General features: G+C 43.0%; 1 protein-coding gene across 1 annotated transcript; it reads left to right on the forward strand.

Annotated features, from left to right (window-relative positions):
• Positions 1–10,490: 10,490 nt before the first annotated feature.
• Positions 10,491–27,594, forward strand: T265_13181 (hypothetical protein; the record flags this gene model as incomplete). Its single annotated transcript, XM_009167647.1, is given in 9 exon segments — positions 10,491–10,598; positions 11,522–11,613; positions 13,854–13,889; positions 19,325–19,453; positions 20,898–21,083; positions 25,886–26,071; positions 26,756–26,893; positions 27,217–27,387; positions 27,405–27,594. Coding segments are annotated over 9 exon segments (1,152 nt in total), but the record flags the coding sequence as incomplete, so codon positions are not given.
• Between the last annotated feature and the right edge of the window lie 2 nt (positions 27,595–27,596).

The following is a 27,596-nucleotide window of genomic DNA, read 5'->3' on the forward strand; positions in this document are numbered from 1 at the left end:
TTTAATCTCACACCAGACCCAGTATGACGGACACTTTGTGCCTGATGTGTGAGTCCTGACTGTGTTAGCGCTTACCGCGCATTGAAGGGCATTCAGCATTGTTTGTCCTTTCTTCGGTTGTTGGTCTTTAGACGCGTGCTTCCATACCAAAATTTTTACATACTTTGGGATTCATCTCATCAGACTGGAATTGTTCTTGGCATGAATTCGAATGAGGCGTTTGTCTCTTTTGTCTCATTCTCCTGTTACCCTTTCACATTCATCGCTTGCATTCGCTTTTGATGTTTGTGACCATGCTGTTTTAAAATAAATGACAATATAGCTTGTCTAGCAAAAGTTTATTGCACTGTTACACCGACGCACTGCTGACTCGGTAAGCATTAAGCAACTCTGGCTTTGGGGGAGCAAAATTCCTGTCTGGTTATGTTCAGCGCAGCTTGTATGTTTACTGCGTAGGCCTATGGGATGTGTATATCATCCTTTTGATGATGCGTTGCTTGTTTTTCGGTGGCGATAATCTGCTGGCCACCTGAATAAAGCAACAGAAATCAGTCAGTACATCTCCTAGTAGAGGACTATTACGCGATACGATATTTTTGTTCATTTAGACAGAACACATTAATGTAAAAATTCCGTCAATTGTTTTTGTCGCATACATATGAATGTGGAAACCCCTTTGCGGCGACCACTCAAGAGACCGTTTGTGAGTTGATTGGTTACAGTAGAGGGCAGGGTTCTAACCTGGAGATTGCTTGCGTATGTAAGATAATTGGGTAAAGTTTGGGGTTAAATCCGCACTGATCGTGGCTGTCAGAAAGTGTGGAATCGTTTTCACTTCATTCACAATGGGGTTTAATAGGACTGCCCAAACTGGATGACTAGGGCGCGGGTTTTGCTCTAGGTGAGCTTTGCACAAAGAAATTTCACTGTAACCTCTACGAAATGAACAAATCAGTGACATTTAGCGACGGAGCAATAACTCAGCCAAGAGGCAATAAATAGCCGTTAACGTCCACAGAATAGTCATACAGCCACCAAATGATGGAGATAAGTAACACGAATAAAATAATCTAGATTGCATACAGATCCCTGAACGATTACAGGACTCGAATCGACAGTGTTGTGGATATTCATGGCGCCTCGTATGGGATGCAAATATATCGTCTAGAAACAGTGATAGCAATCCCGTTTGAAAAGTGACCTGCCCATTCTGACGAGCCAAAGGAAGATCGGGAAACCAAATGGAATATAGACTTTTGCTACTAGCAACCGAATAGTAGTTTAAAATAATGACATGCTTAATTTGCGCCATGCATTTCGGTTGGCCTCTGGACGGTCAGCGACATCTTATTGATGTAGAGTAGTTTGATAGCCCACGGTCGAGAATTGATTAGTCAATTACGTAGTCAAAAATATTACATGAGAAGCTAAGAGTTGTAGTCGCAGGTCGCTAACACTGCACAAACAACTCCAACGAAGCTCGTTGGGACTGAGGTAAAATATGTGACAGATATTTAAATGCTACCTCCAAAATATTTGACGTGATCATGCATATCGAAAATTTACAAAGTACTAAATAAAATGGATTCTTAGTCTCCGAGGTGAAATCCAGAGTAATCGTCCGAATATGAACCTGCACTGTTGATCGTGCTTTAAGCAAACAGTCCTCTAACATTGTGCTGGTCTGTAAATTCGGGAGCTCTCGCAATTTCCTCATTTAGTGAACACTCACCCTAAAGATGTAGATGTGCCTCAGAGTGAGGCGCCACCGTATGCACTTACAAAGTATCATAAAGCTATAATTTTAGGAGGGAAAGGCATAGTTATGTAAAGTGCTACTTTTACGATGGTTGCCAAATTACTATTATACAGTCATATGACCAGGATTCATCGCATAGGTTAAGAAAACTGCCAGAATAGTGCGTCGTTGAGTGAGGACTGTATAAACGTGCTCTTAAGAGTAGTTTTCTTGAACGTAAAGTTTAATCTCTCGTGGTTTGGCGCATAAATTACCCGCGGAATATGAAAGTCCTCACCAGTAATGCTTCACCAGATACTGAAAATTAAGGAAGTTTCAAGGTCCGGTTTGGTTACCTTGTGGGATATTGTAGGATCTTACAGACCAGATGCAGTAAATCCTATATTGTAGCGTACAGTTTTAAAACGGGAAAATCAATTCTTTACAGGAAAACTCTGATTTAGTATGGCCAACGTCTGCGTGTTTTATGACATAAAATCGCTCTTGATATCCGCCTTTCCAAACCATTGTTACACTAATACGTTTCTATCTGATCAACCGGTCTCCTCATTGATTCTGAAGTGGTGGGTATTAATCGATGCTTGTTTGTTTGAAATGCCTTGGTCATTTTGACTGCGTTACTGGGTCAACCAGTAATCATTGTCTATTGGATGGTTCTGATCTGCTTTCGCGTGCGCTTGTACACAGTAGACTACTTCAATCGTCACTCAGTGGACGTTGGGCCGGATTTGGCTCAGTTCATTCCCAATTTTAGTAACCATTTTCCGTTCCTTCTCGCTTAATTTGCATTGAATAACGGGAAGTAATTCACAACGAAGCGCAACAACGAAAAAAATTTCGAAACACCATTCAGACACTTGCTGCTCAGAATCTGCTATTTACCCAACCGTCTCGCCTCACGTGAAATCGGCGGCCAATGAGGGAACTACGAGCAATTGGGGAGTTCTGTTCTGTTGGGTGGGCTCCACGTCCTCTGCATAATCACACATTCAGTCAGAATTACCAAGCAGACATACATTCAGAACTGATAAAACAACTATTATCGCAAAGGCACAGAACTAATTTACCTCATGAGGTGTCTAACTTGCGGGGTTGGGTAGTCGGCTCAACAGCTCTGAACCGTGGTGGGTGAGAAGAACAAGTCTAACTAACCTCTTATTGTGTTCGGCAGCAGAAATTTTGGTATCCACCTACCGGAATGTTTGTTGAGGTGAGGCATGATTGTCAGGGACTTGGCATTCGGTCGGTTTGCCTCGAACATAGTCCAGACAACCAAAATGCTTTGGATACTGATGGCGGAGAAGCATTCCCCTCAGTACGTACAATCCAAACATTCGAAGATTCAGCTAACTGAACTGGGAGCGGCTGACCATTCTGACCACAGTGCGGCATGACCTTGCACATCTAGGATTCGTAACTTTGTATCATTCGTTGTTACGTCCACCGTGCATCAGCAGGGGATTAGGATAGGAGATCACGCCGCAGAAACCACTATGTAGCATTGTATGATTTACAAAATGTTAAGTGTGCACGGGCTACACTGAGTACCGGGATTCTCGGTACTCTCTGATTACAAAGCTTGGTTTGATCTAATACAGCGATAATTCACATCACTTCTCACTCGAATTGTCCATATATATAAGTTCAGACGCAATGCAAAACTAGGCAGACGTTCCATTTGCCCAGTTTGTATAGCTCAGTTGAATCGCATAATAATTTACAGTGGATGTTTGAACAGATAAATCACTGTGGGAGATCCGTAACACGAACCGACAACCAGGCAATGGTTGTTGGTCTGCAGAGATTTAAAACGTTATTGGGCACATTTGGTTTGTTGAGAACAATCTTGACAATACAATGCGTCCTAGTACGATGTACAACCCATTGGGGACAAGGACCATCGAATAGCGACGAATGTCCACATAAATAATTTCAGACCATATGTGGAAAATGTTAAGTCGAAAAACCGTTGTTGTTTTCTAGCTTTGGAGACTATATTTGGCAGCTCGCCGGAGTGCGGGCTTATCTGATTCGAGCTTAAGTAACACCTTCGAAATTGCACATCAAACTGTTTGTCCCATTTGATTCCAGTTTTAGTTAGCTACGTTCATCGCGCATTGTTTATGTTATGGTGCTCCCATTCTTTGCTTTGTGGTTGCAGTTCACACAAATCCTGGTGAGCGAGGGATTTCCCGTTGCTCGCTCTTTCGTTTTCGTTTCACAAAGTAACCATCATTGACCCACGAACTGCGTGATAGCCTGGCTGTCGTATTAAGACCCATAGTAACGGCAGTCGGTATCACCGACGATTCTATGCCACCCGAATTCCCGCTGATTACCGTGAAACACGAGATTGTCACCGGTTAGACAGTACACACGAATGCTCACAAACGATGCGTGTTGGAATCCAGAACTTGCCACAACACTGGCTACTGTTTATCGGTAGTCTATGCCGAAACACAGAACGTATCGGATGTGAGACAATGACGCACCTGATACGTTGAGACAACCGAATGCACAACAATGCAAACTACAGGGCCGAACGACTGGCTTAAACATCCGTTTTTTGTGTGTGTACAAAGTTGCAGTAGATTTGATGCGAAACATCTACCAAGCAAACCGCCCAGACAACTGCACGTTCTAATGAACCGTTACGAGGAGCATGGACGCTATAACAGTTTGTGCACTCAGACAATCCATTATGGTGTACTTGGGAGTGTGCAAGTGACACTAGCAGGGCCTTTCATACTAAGTTATCCAATGAGTAGAATATCTAGCACCTGGTGCTTCATGTTGGGGGTTAGAATATGTGTGGTGATATGCTTCTCAAATATGTGGACTGTTCTGGCGGTCTTCTGTCAACCACTGTTCACCTGTGGTAAGGCCTTTAAGTCAGTGGCGTTGGTCGAGGACTCTGATTGTCCTGATTGTAGGCGCCCTGACAGTATCCCAACTCACGCACAGATAATCTCATGCCACATCAACCGTCACTTGGGGCCATCAACCGAGTCACGACAATCGCTGCATATACCAGGACGGTGATCCGAAAACAAGCCGCCGCTGCTGATGCTTCCATTCCTTCTCCTCCACGTGCTTGTTTGCCCGTTCATACCACCCCTCAATAATATACCTTGTAGATGTACAATTTTGAACTCACGACCTTGTTCGTCTTTCGTCGGTTTTGGCCTCAAGCTCTGTAGGTCAGTCGGCTCCGACAGCCTAGAGATTCCGAGAATCAGCCTTCAAGCCTCAGTGGCAAATCTCCCCTTGGTTCACTTCTTACCCCGTTGATAGCAACATCTTTGTAGGCACCTATCATTAGTATCCTGTCTCTCTGGAACGAGGATCCACGACCAAAGTGCGGTTAGTGAGCTGAGGATCCCATCGGTTTTTTTTCTCACATTTGATTGCATACTTCTGGTTATCCAGAAACCGCTTGGGCTGGTTCTGTCATGGTGAGTGTTGTTGTAAATCATTGAGCAACAAAGCCATTGTTTATTTGTTTCTTTGCCTCTTGATAGTCCCACCCGCGCGCCTCGTTTCGCCATGTTTGTTAGGCTTCTAATGTATGCACCGATGATCGGAGCATGCCCACTTACCCCCTAACAAACTGCATCTGTGATTATCCCAGAATTTTTTCGGTAAAGTTTGGAGTCATTTGTCACGGTAGGCTAATAGTTCGTATATTGTTCTAATTACTGCATGAATGCCCGAGTAAGTGGCTTGGCGCTGGTGAGGCTCAATGGGTTGGTAGCCTGGATGCACCGCCATTGGCTGATTCCTGCATCATTCATGTGCTGAAGAAGCATTTTAAATGTGAGTAACCCGCTAAAAACAAATATTTGTGCAACCGGGCGCATAATTATGGCTCATAATTATGGTTATGAGACCATTGTGAATGGTGAACTTACGGCCTAACGATGACGATAGCCGGGAAATTGCGATGGATTTGCGTGCAAAATAAAGTATTAAGCTACTCGCGAGTAGTCGGGAAGCTATTGAATATTATTTCATCTTCAGGCCTGCGGAAAATGGACTGTTCTCCCCAAGGACTGCCCGTCCATCTGGACGGGACCGCATCATGCTATTTAACTTTTTGTAATATGCTACACGAGGCTCCCTCGGAACAACCTGGTGTTTGTGTTTACTTACTTTATGTTGTAGCGGTGATGCGGACCAAAGTCCGACCTAAAGAAGTCATTCAAGATATCTTGCTGGGGTGTCGGCCAAGTTATGGCGCATTTTACCAATACCTCGGATACTTAGATGCTGACTTGGCAATCACAATTACGTGTACTCATTCCGCTTGGAATAGTGTTGTTATTAATTTACTATTTTGGTACAGATTACGATCCTACTGTTCGATTTCATATCTAAGTATCAACAGATCCATGGGTTCCCTTATCGATGGATAAGTTTTCGTGCATCAATTTGATAGTGCCAGTCGTGTTGTAAATGTAGACCATTTCCAAACCTGTTTCTTTTTGATAAGGTATTGTACGATCTTGGTTTGCTTCATCTAATAGCATTATCTTGATGGTGCTAAAAATGTACCGTCATTTCCCCCTTCTCCCAGTTGGATACCTATCGCACTGATCAATATATGAATCATTTAGAGCATATGTTTATTTTTGTGCGAATACATTCTACCCCAGCTTCATCAATGCTTACTCCAGGCCCTCGGGATAACTGTAAAGCCGTTGAAATGGTATGGTTGTTTCACTGATAGAAACTGACAAAATCTTGGGGACAAGTTGGAATAAATATTTGGTAATTGTTCAGGTAGTAAGATGGATCATTTCCGACGCGATTACACAATCCTTCGACATGCCTGTATTTATGCCATAAGACAGCGCCGACTAACAATGGAAACCGGCAGAATTTGCACTACCATTTTCTGAGGTACCATAACAGATTAAAATAGTGTTGATGAAATTCGGGGAAAGGGAGGAAACGACCGATAAATCTCCAATAGTAGTGACCAATGACCTCCCTCCTGGAGAGGGCGTGGAGTTATCTGGTGACGACCGTGAACTAAACAGTTAAAAGCTACCAGACATTAGAGTATATAACTCATTTGCATGGAGCTTCTAAAAATGAATGTTCTCAAGCGTTCTTGTGAACCGTTCTGGACATTGTTTGAGTATCAAACAGTAATGAACAAACATTGTAATAGGCTTAAGGCTTTCCGTACCAATGGAAATGAAGCGCAAGGTTGGTGAGTGATGAGCTGCAAGGGTGAATGATATTTCGCGATTACGCTATCCGAAGAAGGGGATGTGGTTAAGGTACCCCACTTTAGGTCAGAACACTGAATCACAAGGCAGCAGTTGTTAAGGTCCCATTCCGGAGCCATTGACTCAATAGTGTGACCTGATTGCCCGCAGCGGATTCGCCTGGCTCAAGGACGCAGGGAGCTAGACATAGCTGTATTACCCCTAATGCGTCTGCGCACTGCGGGTGCCTTTTGTGCGGCACCGGATCATTTGGTCTTGAAAGCGTTTCTGCATCTTCGGGCGACCGAAGCGCGCTGGTTTTGAGGGTGACATTTTCCTACCTGTCCTTTCTCTGTGAAAGACAGCACCGACACTTCCATAAATTTGGAGGTGCTGGACGCCTGGAGGAAAAGCCTTACTGCCCTTCTACTCCCATCACCGAAGTCATTGTGGCTTCACTTGAATGCCTCACCCACAATTACCGGCCCATGGACCATTAAAACTATTTTTCTCACCTAATGATTTACCACGATGTGACGCATTATCACTTCGTTGACCGTAGTCCTTGCTGATTTGGCACGGATGTCGCCTTGACCCACCGCGACAGGCGTTCTCTAATTATCCAGATCTACTAGTTGACATTAGCTCTCACGGAAAGTGCCTTATGATGCCATCGGACAATAGTTGTCCGATTTTGATACAGGAATAGGTTTTGGGTTATGATCTGCCCTTGGTTATCCCCTTTCATAAGATCACTACGCTTACAGGTACAACATACCCCATAAAATCGGTCCTCATCCCTGGTCAGTGGATCCTCTGCCGGAGCAAATCGCGTAACTCATGTGTCATCTCGTGGCATTCAGCAGTTAATTTGTGCCTCAATTCAGGAGATATCATGTGCAGTATGACATCCGGGTCTCTGACCTTCCAGGATAATATGTCGGCTTCAGAAGGTCTACCGAACTAGTCTCGGAACATTTACAGTTCTTTATCTCCATCCGCATCCTCTGTACCTTTTCTATCAAACAAGTTGGCTGCAACCGGGATCCAGTTTTAAGACGAAGATATTGGCACCAATCATGATCTTTTGAGCTACATCTTCAGTCTGTTGACTTGAGAGTTAGTCGGCCGAATGGTTTTCATTCCCCGGGGATGAGCCGGATCGCGAAGTCATATTCTTGTAGTCCTAGTGCCCAGTGTGTGAGCTTTCTGCGAGTATATCTTTTTCTCCCGATCTATTCAAGGAATTTGTGGTCGGCCTCAGGGTGAAACATTTGTTTCGGCAAATGTGGCACCCTGGTCGTCCTCAAACATCCCTTTTCTATGGTTTATTAAATTCGCTCAACCTTAGTCCGGACAGCACCAGCACATTCACTGACGACATTCATTGTGACAGGAAATATCTTACCGAACTTGAAATTTGAGGGCGGGTTGTTGTGCTGGCATCAACGCTTTGACACGTTTGAAGGAACCGCGTGGTTCCCTTTTCCATTCAAACTTTCCATTTTGATGGTCGTACAGTGCAGCAACATTTGGGTTGCTGCACTGTTGGTTGCTGTTGGTTGTAGTTTACTCCCCGTCCGACAATCGGCCATAAGAACTGCTTTGAATTAGGGACTGCACATTTTTGTATGTTTGCTTTTCAGACAGTGGCCTAGTCGTTCCCGAACATTGTCACCGAACTTTTCTGATCCACAAGCAGGCTTCCGGAATACGCTTCAATACGGCCTTTAGGTGAATTGCATGCTCCGGTTCCGAATCTCTGAACACGACGGCACTGTCTCCGTACAAGGCAACATTCTTCATTAGACGGAGCATCAAGCGCTGAAAAGTGAGCGCTGCACCCTAGAAGCCAAGCGTAAACGCCGTTTCCCCCGGTCCAATGACTTCATGGTTGGTTGCCAGCATCCAGAACGCGTCACACAATATGGAGTATCGGGATTGCCGGAGCGAATAAAAATCTTCGCGACCAAAGAGGAGGCTACAATCCAATTTAGGATCAGTTCATCCGAATACCAGAAATCCGCGGGAAATCGGCTTTTCACGTTCACTCTCTCGACCAGTACCACCTGAAATTGTTCGCACTGATGGATCGCCAGATTTAATTGTTTCCATCTCCTCCCGTAGATGAAGTGACATCTGATCAAGACGTAAGTTCAAAATAGTTCGGAAGATAGGAAGATTTCGTGTTTGATCCACGGGTAGAAGTAAAACAGATCATTACCTGTGAATAACTTGATGTATCCCTCGACCAATGGCTGCATCGACTGGACACTACAAGACAGAACCAATGGTTAAAGCTTGACTAAGCCGTTAATTGCCATCAGCTTACCCCAAGTTACGTCTACCATGGTCCCCTCACTCTTGAGAAAACTTGTCCGCTAGGTTGATCAGAACTCGTGCTGCAGCGACTTGTCACCTACGCGCACCGACCGCAATAAAAACCAGTCAATTTTCAGTCAGTATCCACGCCCTTCACCGCTAGCGCGCACGGGTTGAATCCAGCTTTGTGCCCTCCGCTTCAGTGACATCCCGTTCGCCAAAATTATGACCTGTTTTGTAGCCCGGGTCACTGTACTAATCGCAACCCACCCGGGACTATACAAAGAAGCCACACCTATATTAACAAATAGCTGGGCCAGGTGACTGTCACTGTTCCAGTAGCCAGGCGTGCCATAGTTGTAGCATCTGTTTGTTTGAACGTGCCTTCGCGCTTCTTACTTCATAGCGGTTAGTTGGTCCACTTTGTTCCTCAGATCCTCCAATAGTGACTCGTCGTCCGCTCCTCCTGAAAGTTAATTGTGACCGATGGCACCTCGATCATTCCTCGTGCCAGATGCACCAGATCCTTCACTTTCAAATGTCCTGTCGCTCTCCGCATGCGCCAGTTGCATACCCTCGGCGAATTGGTTCGACAGCAATCGTTGACGCGACAAGGCAAGGCACGATCCAACCACTGCTGCAGACTAGCCTACAACACAGTCGAGTAGCAGCCTGGCCGCATTAAGCGGCGTAATCCCTCTTCTGTCTTTCTCTCATTAATGATTGTCTCGAGAGCACTTTTTGGATGTCAGTAGCAGGATCTGTCTCTTTAACGGTTTGGTGATTGACGACCATTTTACATTTCACAAACATTTTGTAACATCCCACGTTTTTTCCAACAGTGTATTAGCCTACCTACTTATCTGTTTGAGTAACACTGATTCAAAGGCGATAGGGCAAGAATTCGAAGATAGCATAATATGATCTGAATAATGGTGAGAAAGAACTGGCGTGGTCAGGGACTTGAAGGTTGGATGATTACTTATTCGGTTCGTAGCGCTTTTTAACTGAAGCATCAGTGTCCATCATTTTGTTTCGTCTGTCGTGTTATTTATCTCGCAAACTGTTCAATCAAAACTATGGGCCAGAGTAACAAAGATTCATTAAGCCTCCCAGGCTTGGTTCAGATGAAATTCGTTGTCGCTCGACTGGGATCTAAACCGCCTTCTCACGATGGGCTTTTTGCAGCTAAGCTGACTTTTCTCACGGACTCGAGAGGGAATGCGCGCAGTTCAACGTTTTAATACACCCACTGAAAACGGGTCGTCGAGATCCTATGCGCCCCTTCCTTGTTTACGCTGGTGAGTTCGATTCAAAAATGATTGAACTTTCCAGACTGCTGGTACAAACGACTCTTCACTACAGTATCCATAAGCTGAGCTTGTTGTCCTTTGTCCGCTTATCCAGTTTGCAGTTTGCTTTAGTATACTACCACGGTTCACTCTAAAGGGAAGTAGGTTAGTTCTGAAGGTGCACAACAAACTACTTACAGTAATCTGTCAGCCTACTGACACGGTCGTTTGTAATTTTGATGGGGTAAGCTCACCGAATATTGAAAGAGAGTGAGCTCAAGGGATTGTTTAAGTGGAGGTCACATTTTTGTAGGAATATTTTGTGCTTGCTCGACCGATCTCACCGACGTATTGTTGAAGAGTTCTAAGAAGCAATCTACCAGACTGAAGTAAACTTGCATGTGTATAGCCAGAGATTCGTTGATGGGGTTCTTACGGTAGATCGCACTTAAGAAGACTTAATTTTAAAAAGTCGAAATCATTAAGTAAAACAGTTTAACTGAACATTTGGTCTGTCGTGAGCTTCCCGCGATGTGTTTTATTGAAGAGCTTAAAACTAGGCATCTTGTTTCTTTCATTACACATTTGAGGTACCAAGGTAGACACGTGCAGCAGACAGGCTGAACAAATCAAACTACTTTAACTTCAGTTTATAAATAACAACAGACACTCACTAGAGAAACGTTTATTGCTTAGGAGATTGAAGAAATGTTACGCGCCATTTTTTTGATGGTGATGCTGATGCATTGCTATCTAGTTTATGGTATGAAACCTGTTAAAACACTTCTTCGGGAAGTTATTTTATATAGCGAAATACGTGTGAGCTCACAACAGACTTGGGTGGCCTAATTTTGCTGAATAGCCCATTTAATGATATAGAGCATCGTGCTTTAGGATTCTTTCATCTCATCTCTTACCGTGATTGTTTTCAGGTCAGCAGGATCTGGTCAATGTAACGACAACTTATGTTCTGAGAATTGTGTCGGATGGAAATGAGGCACATTTGGAAGGATACATTTCAGTGGTGAGTTTGGTGAAAATGAAGTCCTATGAAAGGCTTTTGCTGGAATTTCGGAACACCCATTTTTGGTCTTGAAAATGCCATTTAGTGAAATGAAAAGGACCACCTTATCTTTGCCCGCCGTATGAGCACCTCATGATACCAGATAAATTCCACACATCCATGCCGATGATAAGACATGGGTTTAATCTGCATCTCCCTCTCTTACGTTCATTGAAACGGATTATTCACCAGATCTCGCTTCATTGCATTTAGCACTTTCTCGCCTCAGCAAATCTAATTAAATTCTCTCAAAGTGAGGATAGCACAAAGACACTTCTTGAGGAGGACTTTAGATGGAAGTTTCTCACGTTGAAAGGGACGCTGGTGAAAACTCTGGCATACAGCATCCAAAAGGAATGACGTTTTCTTGTTTGTACTGGTCATAGAATATAATCCTGTATCGATAATTTGAAAACTCACAGGCTGCTGGTGGTGCAAAACAACTAAATTTGGAGCAACTATTGCTTATTTCTCGAAGTTGTTTAATGCTCCTTTTTGTGTTTTTTTTTTCGGTTCTGGCGTAAATCGTGGCAATAAACCAACTGTGCTTTAAAGTTGGAACAAAATAGTCAATACCACAAAGCACAAGACCGAGAGCCGTGATCGTTCTCAAGACTTATTTTCCAAACATATCCGCTACATACCGACACTGATGAACAATATCTATCCCTAAACAAAAATACATATCACCCGTGATTGCGGTAGGCCTCAAAACAATCAAAATTACAAAGAAAGTGAAGAGACTTGGGTGTTTATCATTATTCGGGAATGTGCGTCAAGGGAACGTTTCACAGGTAAAGCGAAGTTCGTACAGACCCCAAATCTGAACGGATTTTGTGACTCTAAGACGGCTTACAGACAGTGAAATCTGCCTACGAAGCAGAATAAAATGGTCACTGCTGTATAGCGGTCGGCACCAGGATTGGGATAGAATTTCATTATGTTTGATTCAGATGATCCACGTCCGTTTATTGCCAAAAGACCGCAAACGGGCTACCAAAGTGGAACGTAAAGCAATGGTTATGAAGCGCCGCTTAATAGCATTTGGTAGGGAACGATATCTGGTATTATTGACCCACACGTAGAAAGAAAGGTCAAAAGTAACCTCGGCATGATACTACCCTGTTCACCCGATTACCAAACTTGTGACGGATAGTAAAGAGTGAATAAATACGTACCACATCATATTTTTGATAAATTATTCACGTGTGTGAATATTATGGGTGTGTTTTTTAACGAAATTAAACAAGAACCCAGCCATCTTATTCTTTCTACAATGTATTTCATGTGTAATATTGGTATGCACGTACAATACTTCGGAGAGACAACGTGGTTCACATGAGCTCATTTTAAACTCGTGGAGATTGTTTTGTTTTAATGTGTTTGTAAAATGAGTAAATTTGTTCATCAGCATCAGCAAAAAGTCAAAAAGGCAAAACTTATTCTAATGAGGCTTGAGAACACTTGAGCAGGCAGCTGGCAACTAAATTCGGAAAGCGGGTGGATTTTGAATAATGTCTATCTTATCAGTGGGTAGTGGCTATTAAGGTTCCTTTGAATCCATCTTGTTGGCTACTGCATTACGGTCGTTAAAATGAGATAACGTTCGAATTTGGGGTAAAAATCGTAGAAATCGTTCCACGGATGGCATATCTCGACTGTCACTTGCTGAACGTGGAAAGCTTTTACGTGACCTTAGGCTGAGAAGTTTGTTCAGGTGTGGATTGCTTATATGTACCAGAAGCCGGATTATACTGGCCGTGCTTTAACTAAGCTTTATTAGAATGTCGCTTAGACAGAATATGTCTTTCAAATCCAGAGACCAAAAAACGAACATGATGTGAAATATGCCAGGGAAGCGCGGTCCCAGCTGAACGAACGTAAGTAATTTTCTTCCTGTACCAATATGAAGAGTTTATTGGTATCTAATACCACTTGCATTTATGTTTGATTGAAGCAGTTCTTCCTAAAAATATCCTCAAAAGTTACTGAACATATTAATTTTGCTGGAGAAGAGAAGAAGAATTTCACTGTGGTGGGTTTTATGTGTTGGACTGTTAGCTTCAGTGGGCTTTTGCTCCATGACCTGAAATGTCGAAATATTGTTGACCGACTCATTGTCCGTTTGGAATCTCCGTTTTAAACAATATATGAACCCAACTGTTGAATTAAGTTTTGTTCTACTGCCACCTTTCTTTCAGGAGGAACGTCTGATAAATTTGACAAGTCCACTCTACGTAAGAGAATTATTTCATGCAGTTTTATCATCCGAACTATTTAGAAATATATTATGCCAGCACAGAGCAGCGGTAGATTAGTTCACATATGAAATAGACCTTTGATAATCCATCTTCATTCGCATGATTTTGCACGAAGTACGACAAAAACGCCGTCAGTAGAATCCATCGTCGTGACGTTAGAAAACTGCGGGACTGTAGAAATGTAGCTGCCGGATTGACAGTCTTGGTACAAAAATTTTTCACCCATAGTATTCTGTTCAATGCTTCAGTCTTTCATTTGCATTTAGGAAAAAGCTCCTGTTTTATCCGACAGTGCGTGAGACGTCTCAAGCCTGGGGGTTTTTATCTATGAGGATGATTGTGAAAGGTATTTTCAATCCGGTGAGACGGTTCATCTGATCTCATAATAATGTAACTCTGCGCCGCTATAACAATGGTTGCCCGATGGGTTTCGTTAGTTTCCAACTAGGATTTCTTCCTATTGGTGAAGTCAGTCTGTGCTTAAAAGCCGAAAAGTACTGTACAGGTATTCCATCATTCTTAAGGGTAACCAGCATTGTGCTACTCACGAAATTCACAGAGTTTCAAACCAGCGACCAGCGGTTAAATATTTCATCCTCCCTCAACGTTGGGCTGCATTCAGAATGACAGTTACGATAATCGGAAACCTTGGTAAGCATACGTGTAATCGGTATGCTTGCAGTGGTCGAAATGAGGATCGTGGAATAGGATAGGAAAATGATCCTTTCAGCCACCCAAATCCTGTTGTGCGATTACTACATAAATTTGGATATCTATATTCGTTCTGATCTGAAATGAGTGTACAAAGTAACCGTTTTAGATGACTGAAACACTCATGAATGTGTATCAGTCGGCAAATTTGAGTTTGTACGGTTCATTGCTTTCGATATTATCCTATATGTTGCCATAGAATAAGGACTCAGAAATCCCCGAGGGTATAATAATTTTTCACTGTAACGCATTAAATTAAGGTGCAAACGAGACCGCCAGATGCTTTTAGACATGTGATCGTTCTGCTGAGATTAACCGAAACTCGGAATTCACGAACTCAGTTAAAAGTTTGAGAGGAAATGGTAATACTACTGAATAACGGTAACATCTACCGAAACCATACACCACGATCCATAGTATACGGAATAACCCATATGTACATGTATTTGTATAACTGCTATATAGTTTGGTCATTGATGGAATTTCACCTTTCGCTTGGTTACGTAAAACCTCCTGGTTATCCGAATGTAGACTCACAAGCCAAACGAGGTAAGTTATGTACCTTGAACCCTTTGGTACAATTCAAAGTGTAGGTATGTTCGAAGGTGTTTCCACTTGAATATGTTGCTCTACTTAAATGCAAAAGATCCGCAATCAACACGCGACTGTTAAACAAACGTTTTCTTCATCTTAAGAGAGCAAAAGTGCTAGCTCATATTTTACTTAGCAGATAAGACAGTCAAAGCATCTGCACGTAATCAGATGTTACAATCCACACAAACTTCTAGACTATCAGGGAGTTCACAGTCTCAGTTTTTAGCATCCTGCTTTCCAAACATACATACTCTCAGCAATTTTGAGTTTCAGTTAAGACTAACGAAAGAAAGGGTTTAGAATAAGTCTTTTAGAAATTAGTAACTCCCCATGGTGCTTATGGTTAAAGGCTCTGCACAAAGTTGATGCCTTTCTCAGTTGTTGTCAGTTTTCTAGTAAACTGAAAATTCGGTGCAGTCAATTCGCCTAACCAGCCGAATTTACACTATTCTATCGAAAAAATAATGACGCTACGTCAATCCCACGTGTTCCGTTTCAGTTGTCCAGTGTTAGTAGAAGAAAACTGAAAGCAGTGCCGATGCAAATTCAGTGCCTAAGTCGTTGAATTCTTTACTGTATCTCCTAAAGCCAAACAGAATACTTTGAAAACGCGGTCTTCGGTTCATACTAGTATAAATTATCTGGTCATTCCAAACATGCAACAAAAATTCAGTTTGCAGTACAGTAATCAAAACTCTGAATCGAAATTGAGCTACTACTCTACCACCTGCGACGACTGTACAAAAGTACAAATTGGCCTGGGATGTAGAGTAACTTGGTCTAGCTCTAAATTTGAATGGATTCGGGACGTCTGTCCAAAACTGTTACGTGTGCAACTCCTATTCCATCCTCTGTGATCACTCGCCCATCAAGATTTACACCATCACCCCATTGCCACTTCTTTTAAAGTAGCCGTTGCACCTGACTTTCGAATATAGATTCCGTTGGGTCCTAAATACGGATGATATGTAACACTAATTTGTTCCATCTGGTGCTGCACGTCAAATAAGGACAAGAATGCTAAGGCTGGGTGACACTTGTTGCTTCTTAGTGAAAAAGCCTGGTTTTGCTAAGCAAGTTAATTGAAACATTCTAAAGCTTCGACCATCAAGGACGGTCTTTTTCCAGCTTTGAAAATAAAACGTAACTAGAGGGATGGTGAGCCGCTGTAGGCGTGCTGCCGAAAGGGTGATGATACGCAGAACTCCGACTCATGCTATCGCTTGTGTGTGTCACCATTCTCTGACACGATTCTAAGTTGTAGAGTCACATGCCAAATTTTGTGTTTGACCTGTGCCAATCCAGATGGGTGGGAACATAGCGCCGTCTGACTCTTGGATATTTATCATTCATGTAACTCATTAAAATTCACAGTAGTGCACGAGACGTCTGACTGAATGACGGACCCCTTTGATTGTAACACCTATTGCGGCCTGTCGGATGGCAACCCAAGTAGAATCTCTCTTGATTTCTGCTTCTGTGCATTGTGTGTATTGAAGGTGTGCTGATTCGCAAAATATTCCGACAGATGAAATGGTCATACGGCGAGTCATAATCAGGTGAGACCAAAATCAGATCCTCAAAATAACTTGTATCTTGCATAGAGTAGCGACCACGTGACTCAACCGCCGGGACTAGATGGAGCAACCGAAACAAAAGCTGGCTAAGCAGGTATGATGATAACTGCCTACCAAAAGAACACATCCAGAAGTATTTGTCATGTATTGCCAAACACTGAAAGCCGCACGCATTCTCCAACAAATAAGACAATCTGCAGATGTTTACGAGTAAACTTGAGAATATAGTCACTGCACTTGCATGACTGACTTGGAAAAGTGATAGTAATTACATTGGTCAAACCACTAGACAGCTGAAAACTCGAACCAGAGGACTAACATTCTCAGATTACTCGGATGCATTTCAGCGAACAAGGTGAACTGAACACAATTATAGCATGGTACCTATCAACTGATGACCATTTGGCCAAGGTCAGCAGCATATCTATCTTACAGTCCCGCTGTGTTGAAACGACATTAGCCCACGCTTAAACAGGTCTGACAGCGTCAGTGCTCGAGTTTACAATGCTGCGGTGCGCTCCATATCACCATATGGGTCAGAAACCTGGCGGCTTCGCGCTGAGGACGTCAAAAGACTTTCAACGTTTGACCATCGATGTCTTCGGAACATTGCTCGAATCTGGTGGGAACACCGGATCATCAATGCTGAAGTTCGTCGAATGATGTTCGGGAGGAATAACTCACCCCCGATAAATGAACTGATCACACTGCATAGGTTGCGCTGGCTTGGCCAGTCGATCGGCTTCCTCGAAGGGCTGTTTCCGAACAACCACGTGAAGGGTGGAAACGAGCCAGAGGCGGTCAAACAATGACCTGGCAGCGAAGTGTGAAAGTCATTACCAGCAAACTCAGCTGCGCTGGCAGTTGCCGTCTTCTTAGATGGTGACCCTAAGGCGAGCCATATCAATGGTTAGAGACATTGTCAGATATGGCCCAGTTGCGCCCTCAATGGCGCTCGTGCATCCAAGCTATTGCCTTTCGAATCCCCTCACTTGACAGCCCACTGACAGTGCTGGATTTATGCACCAATTTATCAGCTCCTGCCTTCAATGCGCAGCTACCTATCCCCCCAAATCATCTGTGAACGAAACTGTGACAGCTACAATCAATGTACGACGAGTACGCGGTTATTACAGCCGACAATGATGATGATGATGATGATGATGATGATGATGATGATGATGATGATGACAGCGTCAAGTTGGTAACAATCTGCCTTGCCTTGCTGCGACATACATATGCAGAAAAAGCACGGTGGTTGACACGGTTCAACTCCAAAAGTTTAAGAAAGGAACCACAGCATATAGCCTACGTTTCCATCACTATATGATTCCAGGAATTTTTTTGCCTAAACCGATCTTTTATCTGCCGTACCGAAGATTACGTTAGTGCTTAGGTACAAGTGTAAAGGCGAATAGTACTGATGAGAAATGCGAGTAGTCTGTCGTCGTGTTGAAGCGCCGTCCCACGTCTACTAGACGGTGGAGTTTATTACGGAACTTGTGGAAGTACTTTCTAATGTTCGTTTAAAGTTGTGGGGTAATCATTGAATATCCATGAAAGTTAGAGAGTGAGAATATTCAGTTTTCATTAACTACGTGCACCTGAAACGCTTACTTTCCTGTCCAATAGCTTGTAACTGCTTAGTTGGTGTTTGCTAATAGACGACTTTGGATGTTTCCTCCTTTCACCGGTAGAAGTGCAACACGGTCCAGCGGAACTACTCCAGGAAGGACTGCAAAGTTTGACAATGAAAATTCGTGTAGGTTTTTGGAGGATTGGAGACTACATCTGGGGCGTCTGCCGCGTTCGTCCATTCAGCTTTCACTGCATCGCTTTCAATTTGGTTTCTTTGTGACGTGATACCAATTGGGAAGGTACAGTTTGGTGGCACAGCAAGAGAATGCATAGTAATCTTCATTAAAACGTTTGAGATGAGCATCTTTCGAGCCTTGCATTGGTGCACAACAAGGAACGCAATAAATGAGCACACATTTTGACATAACAAAATTGCACCAGACCTTCAGAGGATCAGTGTCGTAGAACACGATACCAGATGGGGACTTCGATTCTGTGCCGACATTTTCAAATCAGCCTAATGCGCACACCACTTCTCAGTTGCTGTTATGAAGTTCTGGTATGCAGGTTTCAAGATATGGTTTCTCAGTTTTTCCCAGTGTCACTTAGTCACGTGGCCACGCGAGAGATAGTTCCTCTAACCTCGAGGCGTAGATCAATTAAAGGCTGATGCGTTACTTTACCCACAAGATGCCAAAAAATCTACATTAAGTCGGATGTGCGGGTGTAGATCGACTATGGGTCGACCTTACAGAAATCCAGCTGGAATCCAATAAACCATTGAGGTATCACCCTACCGACATGTTTGTGAACATTGTAAGGTGTAGCTTTTTGGCTGAAACATTTACTGAGGCGGAAAATGGGTTTCCTTTAAAGTAAAGAGATATCGTTTAGCTTACTAAATTGAAATTTTTGGCTGCAAAATGCTTATAAAGCTTTGCTTTTTTGAAGTTTCTGTGTGCCATCTCAAATGGTACCTTAGATTTCGCTTTTACGAACCCCATGTGGAAGTCCGGACTCCGAGAATGTGGGACCTCAGACACCAAAACTTTCCTCACGTTGATTGGTGAATTAAAACCGGTAAGCCAGCGAATTTTTTTCACACATTTGTATTTTGTATGACCTAAACAGATAATGACAGGTGCATATGTTATGTTTTTTCAGAGTTCATATTTCCTGGCGAGTTAGTAATGAAATGACACTCCTTGCTCGGAAACTCAAAGCGCAAAGCAACATCATTAAATGGCTGGTCACAGGATAAAGTGGTCGGAAGTGTCCAGTGATTCCCTGAGGAAGTACAGATTATTAGGTTTGGATAATAAGATTCATTCATAAATAGCTTGATCGATAATTATTTCTTATTCCCGACAAATCTTGCCGGTTCGTTCCGTGTGAACAGTAGCTATTCAAATAAAAGTATTTCCTCTGTCAAGCCACTACAACTCAGTGAACATATTTCTTGTTCGGTTTCACTCTCCGACTTTTTTTATACCTTCACCAGGTTCGCTAAATGACCCGGCAAAAGGTGGATGATCCGGGATCTGTTCCCAGTTTTTACTACCTGGTATCTTTTAGTGATGCATGGCTGGAAGCCTATTGCCAGAACCGCAGCCGTAGGGTGCACAAGTGATCAAGACCGGTTAATCAGTAAATTCAGGTCAACAAAATGATCTTGGTCTGAATGTAGACCAGGAGATTTTGGTTCCTCTTCCAAAGTGTTTTGGGTTGTTGTTAAGAAAGAGGCTGGCCTAACCAGTAACCACTATTATGCGGTAGCACATTGGTGCATCCCCAATCCTGAATACCTAAGTTTTAGCACTTAGGGTCGGTTAATCAGGCTAGACTTCCTTAGTATTTTTATACAAGCTACTACTACTGTTGACGAACCCCCGAATCGAAACTAAAACGTTTGACTTTCCAATCAAATTTTGGGTACCCAAATACGTCATGTGGTAATAAAGCGACAGAAAAATATTAGGAAAGATTCACAGAAATAACTAAAATATCCTTTACTTTATCCAGTTTGTCACCATTTGCATGTCTGTGACGTGTTGTAACTTTGACTGTACCAGTGCGTCACCCAAAGTGGATGCGCTTGAAACAATCCACGACACAGTTGTCACTGGCAAAGACGTGGTACTTAGTAGCTTAAAAATAGTGCAGATGACTAACTCGTGGCTAGACTGAGAAGCCACGTAACGTATGTAACGAAATTGGAAGCCACGCCCGTCTTAGTCATTGCTTTAAGAATGGTAGCATTCAACATAACCTATCCACTGAGCATTTGTTAGGCTAAGCTGGTTGATGATTTTCCGATATTTTATACTAAGCTTGTTAAAAAAAGTCAGTGAAGAACAGAGTGATTTCCTATTGGCGCCTCTTAGCTGGCGTTTTTTGGATCTGCACCCAACTGTATACTTTTTGAAATATTCCAGCAATTCTCAAGTTAAGGGAAATGTGTAGTAAATTGTGGAAAAAACGGGTTCTACTGATGGACCCATACATCTTTTTTTACTCATGTTAGCAATCTCCCGGCGCCTGCAGCGGCATAAACATGACGTGCTACGACGGTGAAGGCGAAACTGGAAAGGTGATATTTACAGGAGAGGTAACTGGGAAATTTAAGTGCGAATCCTCTGGAGCTGCGATGACTGTTGTTGGAACGGGAGGGCATCCTCAATGCCTATATACGTATAGCATTCCATGGACAGTCGGTACGTTGTCTCACATTGAAACAGATTTTCTCTAGTTATAACAAAACATCCCGTTGTGTCACTGTGCGTCATGTTCTCTGCCTAAAATTTCTACATAATTATACGTTTACTTAAAAAAGTTGACGGACGGGAATCATTTATTGTTACCAGTGTTAACATTGCCAAGTTGAAAGTGCATTCAGTTTGCACGTAGAAATGGTTCAAAGGTCCGTTTTATACGCGTCTTTAATCACGAGCAAGTTTACAGTGAAACAGATCATAAGGCAGCCTACTGTTGGGTGGTCGATAGCGAGCTGGTGCTGAATGCTATTTGGTTCGACTTGCTCAGTTTAAAGTGTTTTGTAGGGAACTGCGGAAATAATTCTTGGGCTTTCAATGTTGGAACGACTAAAGTGCACAAGATGGAAGAAATACTTTCGAGAAAATCGGCTTCAGAAATGGATATATGTTGTAATTCGCACACATCTGTTGGCAAAATAATACATTCCAGCTCATCAGGGATGAGTAGAACGAAAACGCCGTCGGATGTTTGACCGACTGCGTTACGAATGAAACGAAAACTATTTTTACGTAATGCGCTACTCATAAGGTTGCTAAAAATTCTTCGGCAAATCGCGACCGGTTCCGCCCATCTTGGGGCAACCAAGAAACCATTTAACCGTCAGTTCGTCGACAGCCCACAACCGTTTTCGCCCTTGGGGCTCATCAGGTGGGTGCAGTCCTCGAGTTTCCGTGAACCTTATATTCTACTTGAAACCAAATTGCACGAAATTAGCGAGATACACTCATTTGCAAACTAATGTGGTCTTGCGAGAGACTCACCTGGACCCCAGCTGAATCTCTCGTTTGCCGTGTGTCCATGGGGCAGCCTGGGGCAGCATATTCAGTTGCCTGGGAACATCACAAACGAGAGATTCAGCTAGATTCCAGGTGAGTCTCCCGTAAAAACCAAATCTGTTTACAAATGACTGCATTTGGCAAAAATTCTTCTTGTTTATTTCTGGAGTGGCGATGCACCATAGAGTGTTTCCAATCAAGACGACAGAAATAGTTAATTTTTTAAACAGTCTTGGTGGATGCATGCACCCGTTCACCTCTTGAATTAGGCTGTGTTTGTTCTGTAGTGTTCGTTTTCATATCGACCTCATCATACACATTGACTAGATCTAAATGTAAATTGGCGATTTCAAGCCTGCTGCTATACTCATACCAACGGTACACAAATCTGTCCTCTACTCCTTGCAACTGGAACAAAAGCCACGTGTATCTTGGATATGTTGCGTATGTTCGGTAACCTTTGATATGACACCTTGAGAAGAGGAAGATTTATGTGCACGTGAATTGTTGTAATCACTTATATCCATTTTGCGGTGCGATTTGAGGTAGTTGTAAGGGGAGGTAATAAATTAGCGTATTCTTTTAGTTATCTGCAGTCGATGAAGCAAGCGGTGCGTTTCATTCATACAAACATGTAAATGTAAAGAAATGCTACTCTCCAGCATTCCCTGGGTACGGAAACAGCAGACATCGGTGCCTGTAGTGCTTTCTTTCTTTCTTTGTTTCTATGGATTCGTCGTTTATTTTCACTAGAAAACCATTTTTAGCACTAATAATATCTGACTCATCACCTTGTTCAAAGTGTTATATTTACATACGATTTAGTGCCTGACTATACGATCAATGGAACATCGTTTCACAGAACAGGAGCATTACCTGTTCGACGATCAGCTTTGCACAGTTTTCTCTACGACGCTTGACAAGAGTAAATGGGTGATGCCACCTCAACTGGTATCAGGGGGGTTGTAACAAAATTTGCCACTCTTAGCGTACGATTCGACCATCAATTGAACAGCCTGATCTGGTAGCACCGTATCTCGTTTCAGGTGTCAGTTATGCGGACAGGGGCGGCCGATGTAGCAGAGGTATGAACAGCGAGTCCTACCGAGACAATCGGTTTGAGTACTGTTTGTTTGCTGTAGTGTTGGACCCACCTAATCCAGATAGAATACTTTCGTGTCACCGTGCGTCAGATCGGTCTGCATCGTAATTTGATGTTGCAGGATAGTTGTACAGAAATTCACTTTAAGAGGCGAGCCCCAATTTCGATAGTCATGTCCTAATGTTGTCCACGGAGTGTACTTTCCGCTGGCTAGGTGCCCTCACGTGGTGCCTGTGATCAATAAATTTGCATTTTAAGAAACCGTTGTTTCCGTTCTTGCTAACTTCTCCGCACCTGCCTTAGAAGTCTTGCTCGATTGTCCCGTAGCCCCTCCTAATGCAGATTTTATAAAAGGTCCGCAGCCAACAAAAGAGTTGTCAACCTAAAGTTATTCGGGTTTGGTATCCTTGCTACTCCTGTTGGGGTTTCCGACCAGATTTAGCCAAAGGATGTACTTAAAAGAGAGGGAACCTTCGTTGGAAACTTGAAGAAAAGAAATACACTCATTTACAAACTTGTTTGGTTTTTCAAGAGACTCATCTGGAACCCAGCTAATCTCTCGTTTATGCTGTTTCAAGTAGAACATAAGGTTGACGGAAACTCGGGGACTGTACCTCTCTGATGAGCCCCAAGAAGGGCGAAACCAGTCGTGGGCTGTCAGCAACCTTATGAGTAGTGCGATACGAACGTAACTTGAAGAACGTTTTTGGATGAAATAAGAACAGGTGTTACTTGGCTTCTTATTCACTCGTCTGTATCCATAACGCACGTCCGTTAAATCAACCAAATCTTTGGACCTCAAAAAACTTTGAACGCCAGATCTAATTTTGTGGTTGCTGCCAAATGTAATGTGTAAGTGAAAGTCAAAACACACCGGGTGGAAATGCTCGTCTGTCTAGATGACAAACAAATCAAGGTCAACGAGATACAACGGGCACAAAAATGTGGATGAGTGGTTCTGTGAATGTGCAGTGCAATTGAACTAACCTATGTTGGTAAAGCCATGTTGGTGACTACTTCACTTTTCCAGATAGTTATTTGGCTTGTGGTACCAAATGGCCAAAATCTTTACCCGGTGCAGAATTTCCGGTATGTTGGACGGTTGAACACCCAGGGAAAAACATTCTTCACATGCATGATGGGTGGTCTCCGAGATGCTTACCTTACACCTATTATCCAAGCCGAATATCCGTTTTTGTAACTACTGAGCACTGTTATCCACGAGGCGCCGTTTTCACCATCTGCATAATGCTTCCATCCCTGGAAGAAAGTGGAATCAAACGGCTAGGTTTTCTTTGGTTATTCGTTACGCATTTACTTGCACGTTGAGATTCACGAAATCGCTAACATCATGTTTGATCATTTTCTTTCTTGCAGGAGTGAGCAGCCGAACAGCCATGCACAGCATAATTTTGGTTCTTCTAACGCAACTTTTCTGGTTGCTTAGATGACTATAGGTCACCCCCCCCGTGGAAAGCGTGACCGCCCATCTTACGCGTTCAATCGCAGGCAAGTTTTCTTTCGGTCGGTTTCAAACACCAGCATCCTCACTAACATTGCTAACTCACAAGAGTCGTGTCCAAATGACACAGTGACAATATGGATTACAGTTGCTGATTTTTGTCGAGGTTGTAATTTGTGTTCATACGATATTTTGTGGCACATTGATAGTTCAATGACACGTGCTATTTAACCTGGAACCTTCATGCTTGTACCTTGAGCACAGTATTTTGAACCAAACCGTTTTACATATTCCTGACATCTATCCACATATAACTCGTTAACATAGCGTTATTGATCATATCCTCTGAACAATACGTCTATTAATCTGGTTTGAAGAGTATCCGTGCTTTCAGTTCATTGCCATACATACTTTAATTTGCAATAAACGGAATAAAAACTCAGAGGCAGTATTTTCTGAACCGCTTTGAATGACTGACTTACCATCGGGCATCTGACCTCAAGTGGCAAGCGCCACATACATTAGTTCAAGCTCGTTCAATCAAATGCACACTAATTTTCAGGGGAAAGTCAGATGAGTGTGATGCAATATACAGAACGAAGGTGATGAACTGCAGTATAAATCACTTGAAAAATGATAGTGGTGAACGGGATTCGGGTGAGTACACTGTCACTAACCAGCACTCCTATTTTTTTAATATTCACTATCGGCAGTGTATTGGTGCAAAAAAAGAACAGGACATATTGCCATCACGACAACAATGTCAGACGTATTGTGGTGATCGCCTAAGGAAGCTCTATTTCGAGAAATGGAGTACGGTGGCTGAATACTTTGTGAATAATGACCAATTACGTTCGACACATTGAGATATTAAATGATGTTCCATTATACAGTGCGGATAAGCGTATTTATGCCCCATTTATATCAAATTACCGATAATCCACTAATTCAGCTGCTAATAAACGCCGGTATAGTCGACATGGACCATATTCGTTACGCATTTGATACTTTTCGCACAACATGACAGCTTTTCTGATGCGCTAGAGTGCACATTCGACCGAAGATGATTCGGACCACCGTAAATAAACTACAGCCTCTCATTTACATCGAGCTTTTCTGAAGCGACATTCGTTTTATGCTTCCTCGCGGGTACAGCAGTACCCAACTGGTGTTTTTGCCGTAATTCACAAATTTTAGAGACCTGAGTGAAAAAGACCATTCATTGTGAACCAAAAGGATACCACATTCAAACTCTCTTAACTCTTCTTAACTCCCTTTGAAACAGAATGACTGACTGAGGAAACCTGTAAAAACCGAGACAGCGATAAAACTGAAAGAGAAAACATCACACATCACAGGCCTAGTTACGGTCCTGTCAAGTCATTCATGACCGTTAGAGACAGACGTCCAAAGCTCCATATAACGCTGGATCCACACTCTGCGGCACAACCTGTTTGGGCACTGAGTCTCTTATAAAAATTTGGCCTTGCTGGAGGGTCGGTCACAGATTCCTCCTGGTCGTACCCACAACTCAACTCTGTCCATCATCAGATCTCATGAAAAACGAGTGTTCATGTAGACCGGTAAGCTTGGCTGGTTCAGTATGCTGGAGAAATAAAAGACTCGAATAATACAGGAAATTTTTGCAGGTTCTATTAGATTCGGTCGACCATTTGCCAGATAGCTCTTGTCAACGAAACTATCAGAAATCAAACTGGCCTTCTGACCTCCAGAGAAGAGCGTTAAGATCTTTTGACATAATCTTTAGAAGAACAACAATTCAGTTTTACAACTCTTACCTCCAATCCTTTGGAGAAAAGCTAATTGTGATTCTTTTCCCGATGACCTACGGCGGTGAATTCTACACTTGCGTAGACCATTTGAGTCCATCTTGGATAAGGTTATCCCAGATAATTGGGTTCAATCGATAGTATTGGCCAATTTCAAAAGGGGGAGGCGCAGTGGGAGTAGAGATCACAGGGATGCCAGATTGACCCCCTTTGTAAAACGACTTCCGGCACCAGTGATTATGTGTCATCTTAATGCGGCATACAAAACCCGTGGGCATCAATTCGGATATCGACTTGGTGGAGGCTGAGGTGATCACAACTCCACCTTGTAAGGTGTTAGAGCAAGATGAGACGTACAGGGACCAAAAATCTTGGTGTGCCTTGCCCTCAATGTCCTCATGTTCGAAGACAAAGCTAAACTAAATGCCTTGTTGACCACTATAATACCATCGTTTACCATGTGTCTTCTAACTTCAGATTACAAAGTCATGCTTTACAACTTGCACTCTCTCAGTGGGCTTCCTGCAATTTAAGAGAAAACACTGTATGTTGTGGGGAGTTTTGCATGGCTTGGAAGTCACACGAGCTCTGACAGAAGCATGCCTGGTGGAGTCAGTGCGCGAATCGTAAAAGCTAGAATCAAGCTTGCTCATTTGCATTTTGCGCCGCATCTCATGGTCCGTGAATACACGATAGTCCACTTAGAGTTACTTCAGTGACCAGAGGACACCACGCTGCTCAGGGAAGCAAGCAATGCAGTGCATCTGTCATGAGAGTTGGGAAAATAAACTTTACGATAGACTGGAAACCATGCGTTTGAACCGGTTGCTTTGTTGTCTGTTCGCATGAGAACAGAAAACTGTACGAAAATGTGGCGTATGTTGACAATGCATCATTACACAGCTTTGTTCAAATGCTGTCCTTGGTTCAAGCGCTAGGTCAGAGGAGCAGAAAGCAGTCCACCGGAAATCTACATCGCAGTTAAAACAACTTGGGACTCAAGACGCCACGTCGAGTATGTAGCGAGCAATTTCAGAGTCGACAAACCAATAAAGACGGGCACCATAAGTCAATCAGGATGTGTAATTGAGTTGGTATCGGTCACGCTGGTTAATTAGTTATCCAGCTGACCACTTCGGTGGAAATGCACGTTAATTCTCACATATATTCATCCTGTTCCAAGAGGCCACCACCTGCGGGTAGAAAAATAAGTAGAAAATCTGTTTCGACGAATGCCAGTGAAAGGTTACTTTATACCAAGTTCGATTGCGAGAACGTATCCCAGAACGAATCCATGGTAGGCGTGGTCGACATCAGT

This window comes from Opisthorchis viverrini (assembly GCF_000715545.1).
Source record: "Opisthorchis viverrini unplaced genomic scaffold opera_v5_44, whole genome shotgun sequence".
Classification (NCBI taxonomy): domain Eukaryota; kingdom Metazoa; phylum Platyhelminthes; class Trematoda; order Opisthorchiida; family Opisthorchiidae; genus Opisthorchis; species Opisthorchis viverrini.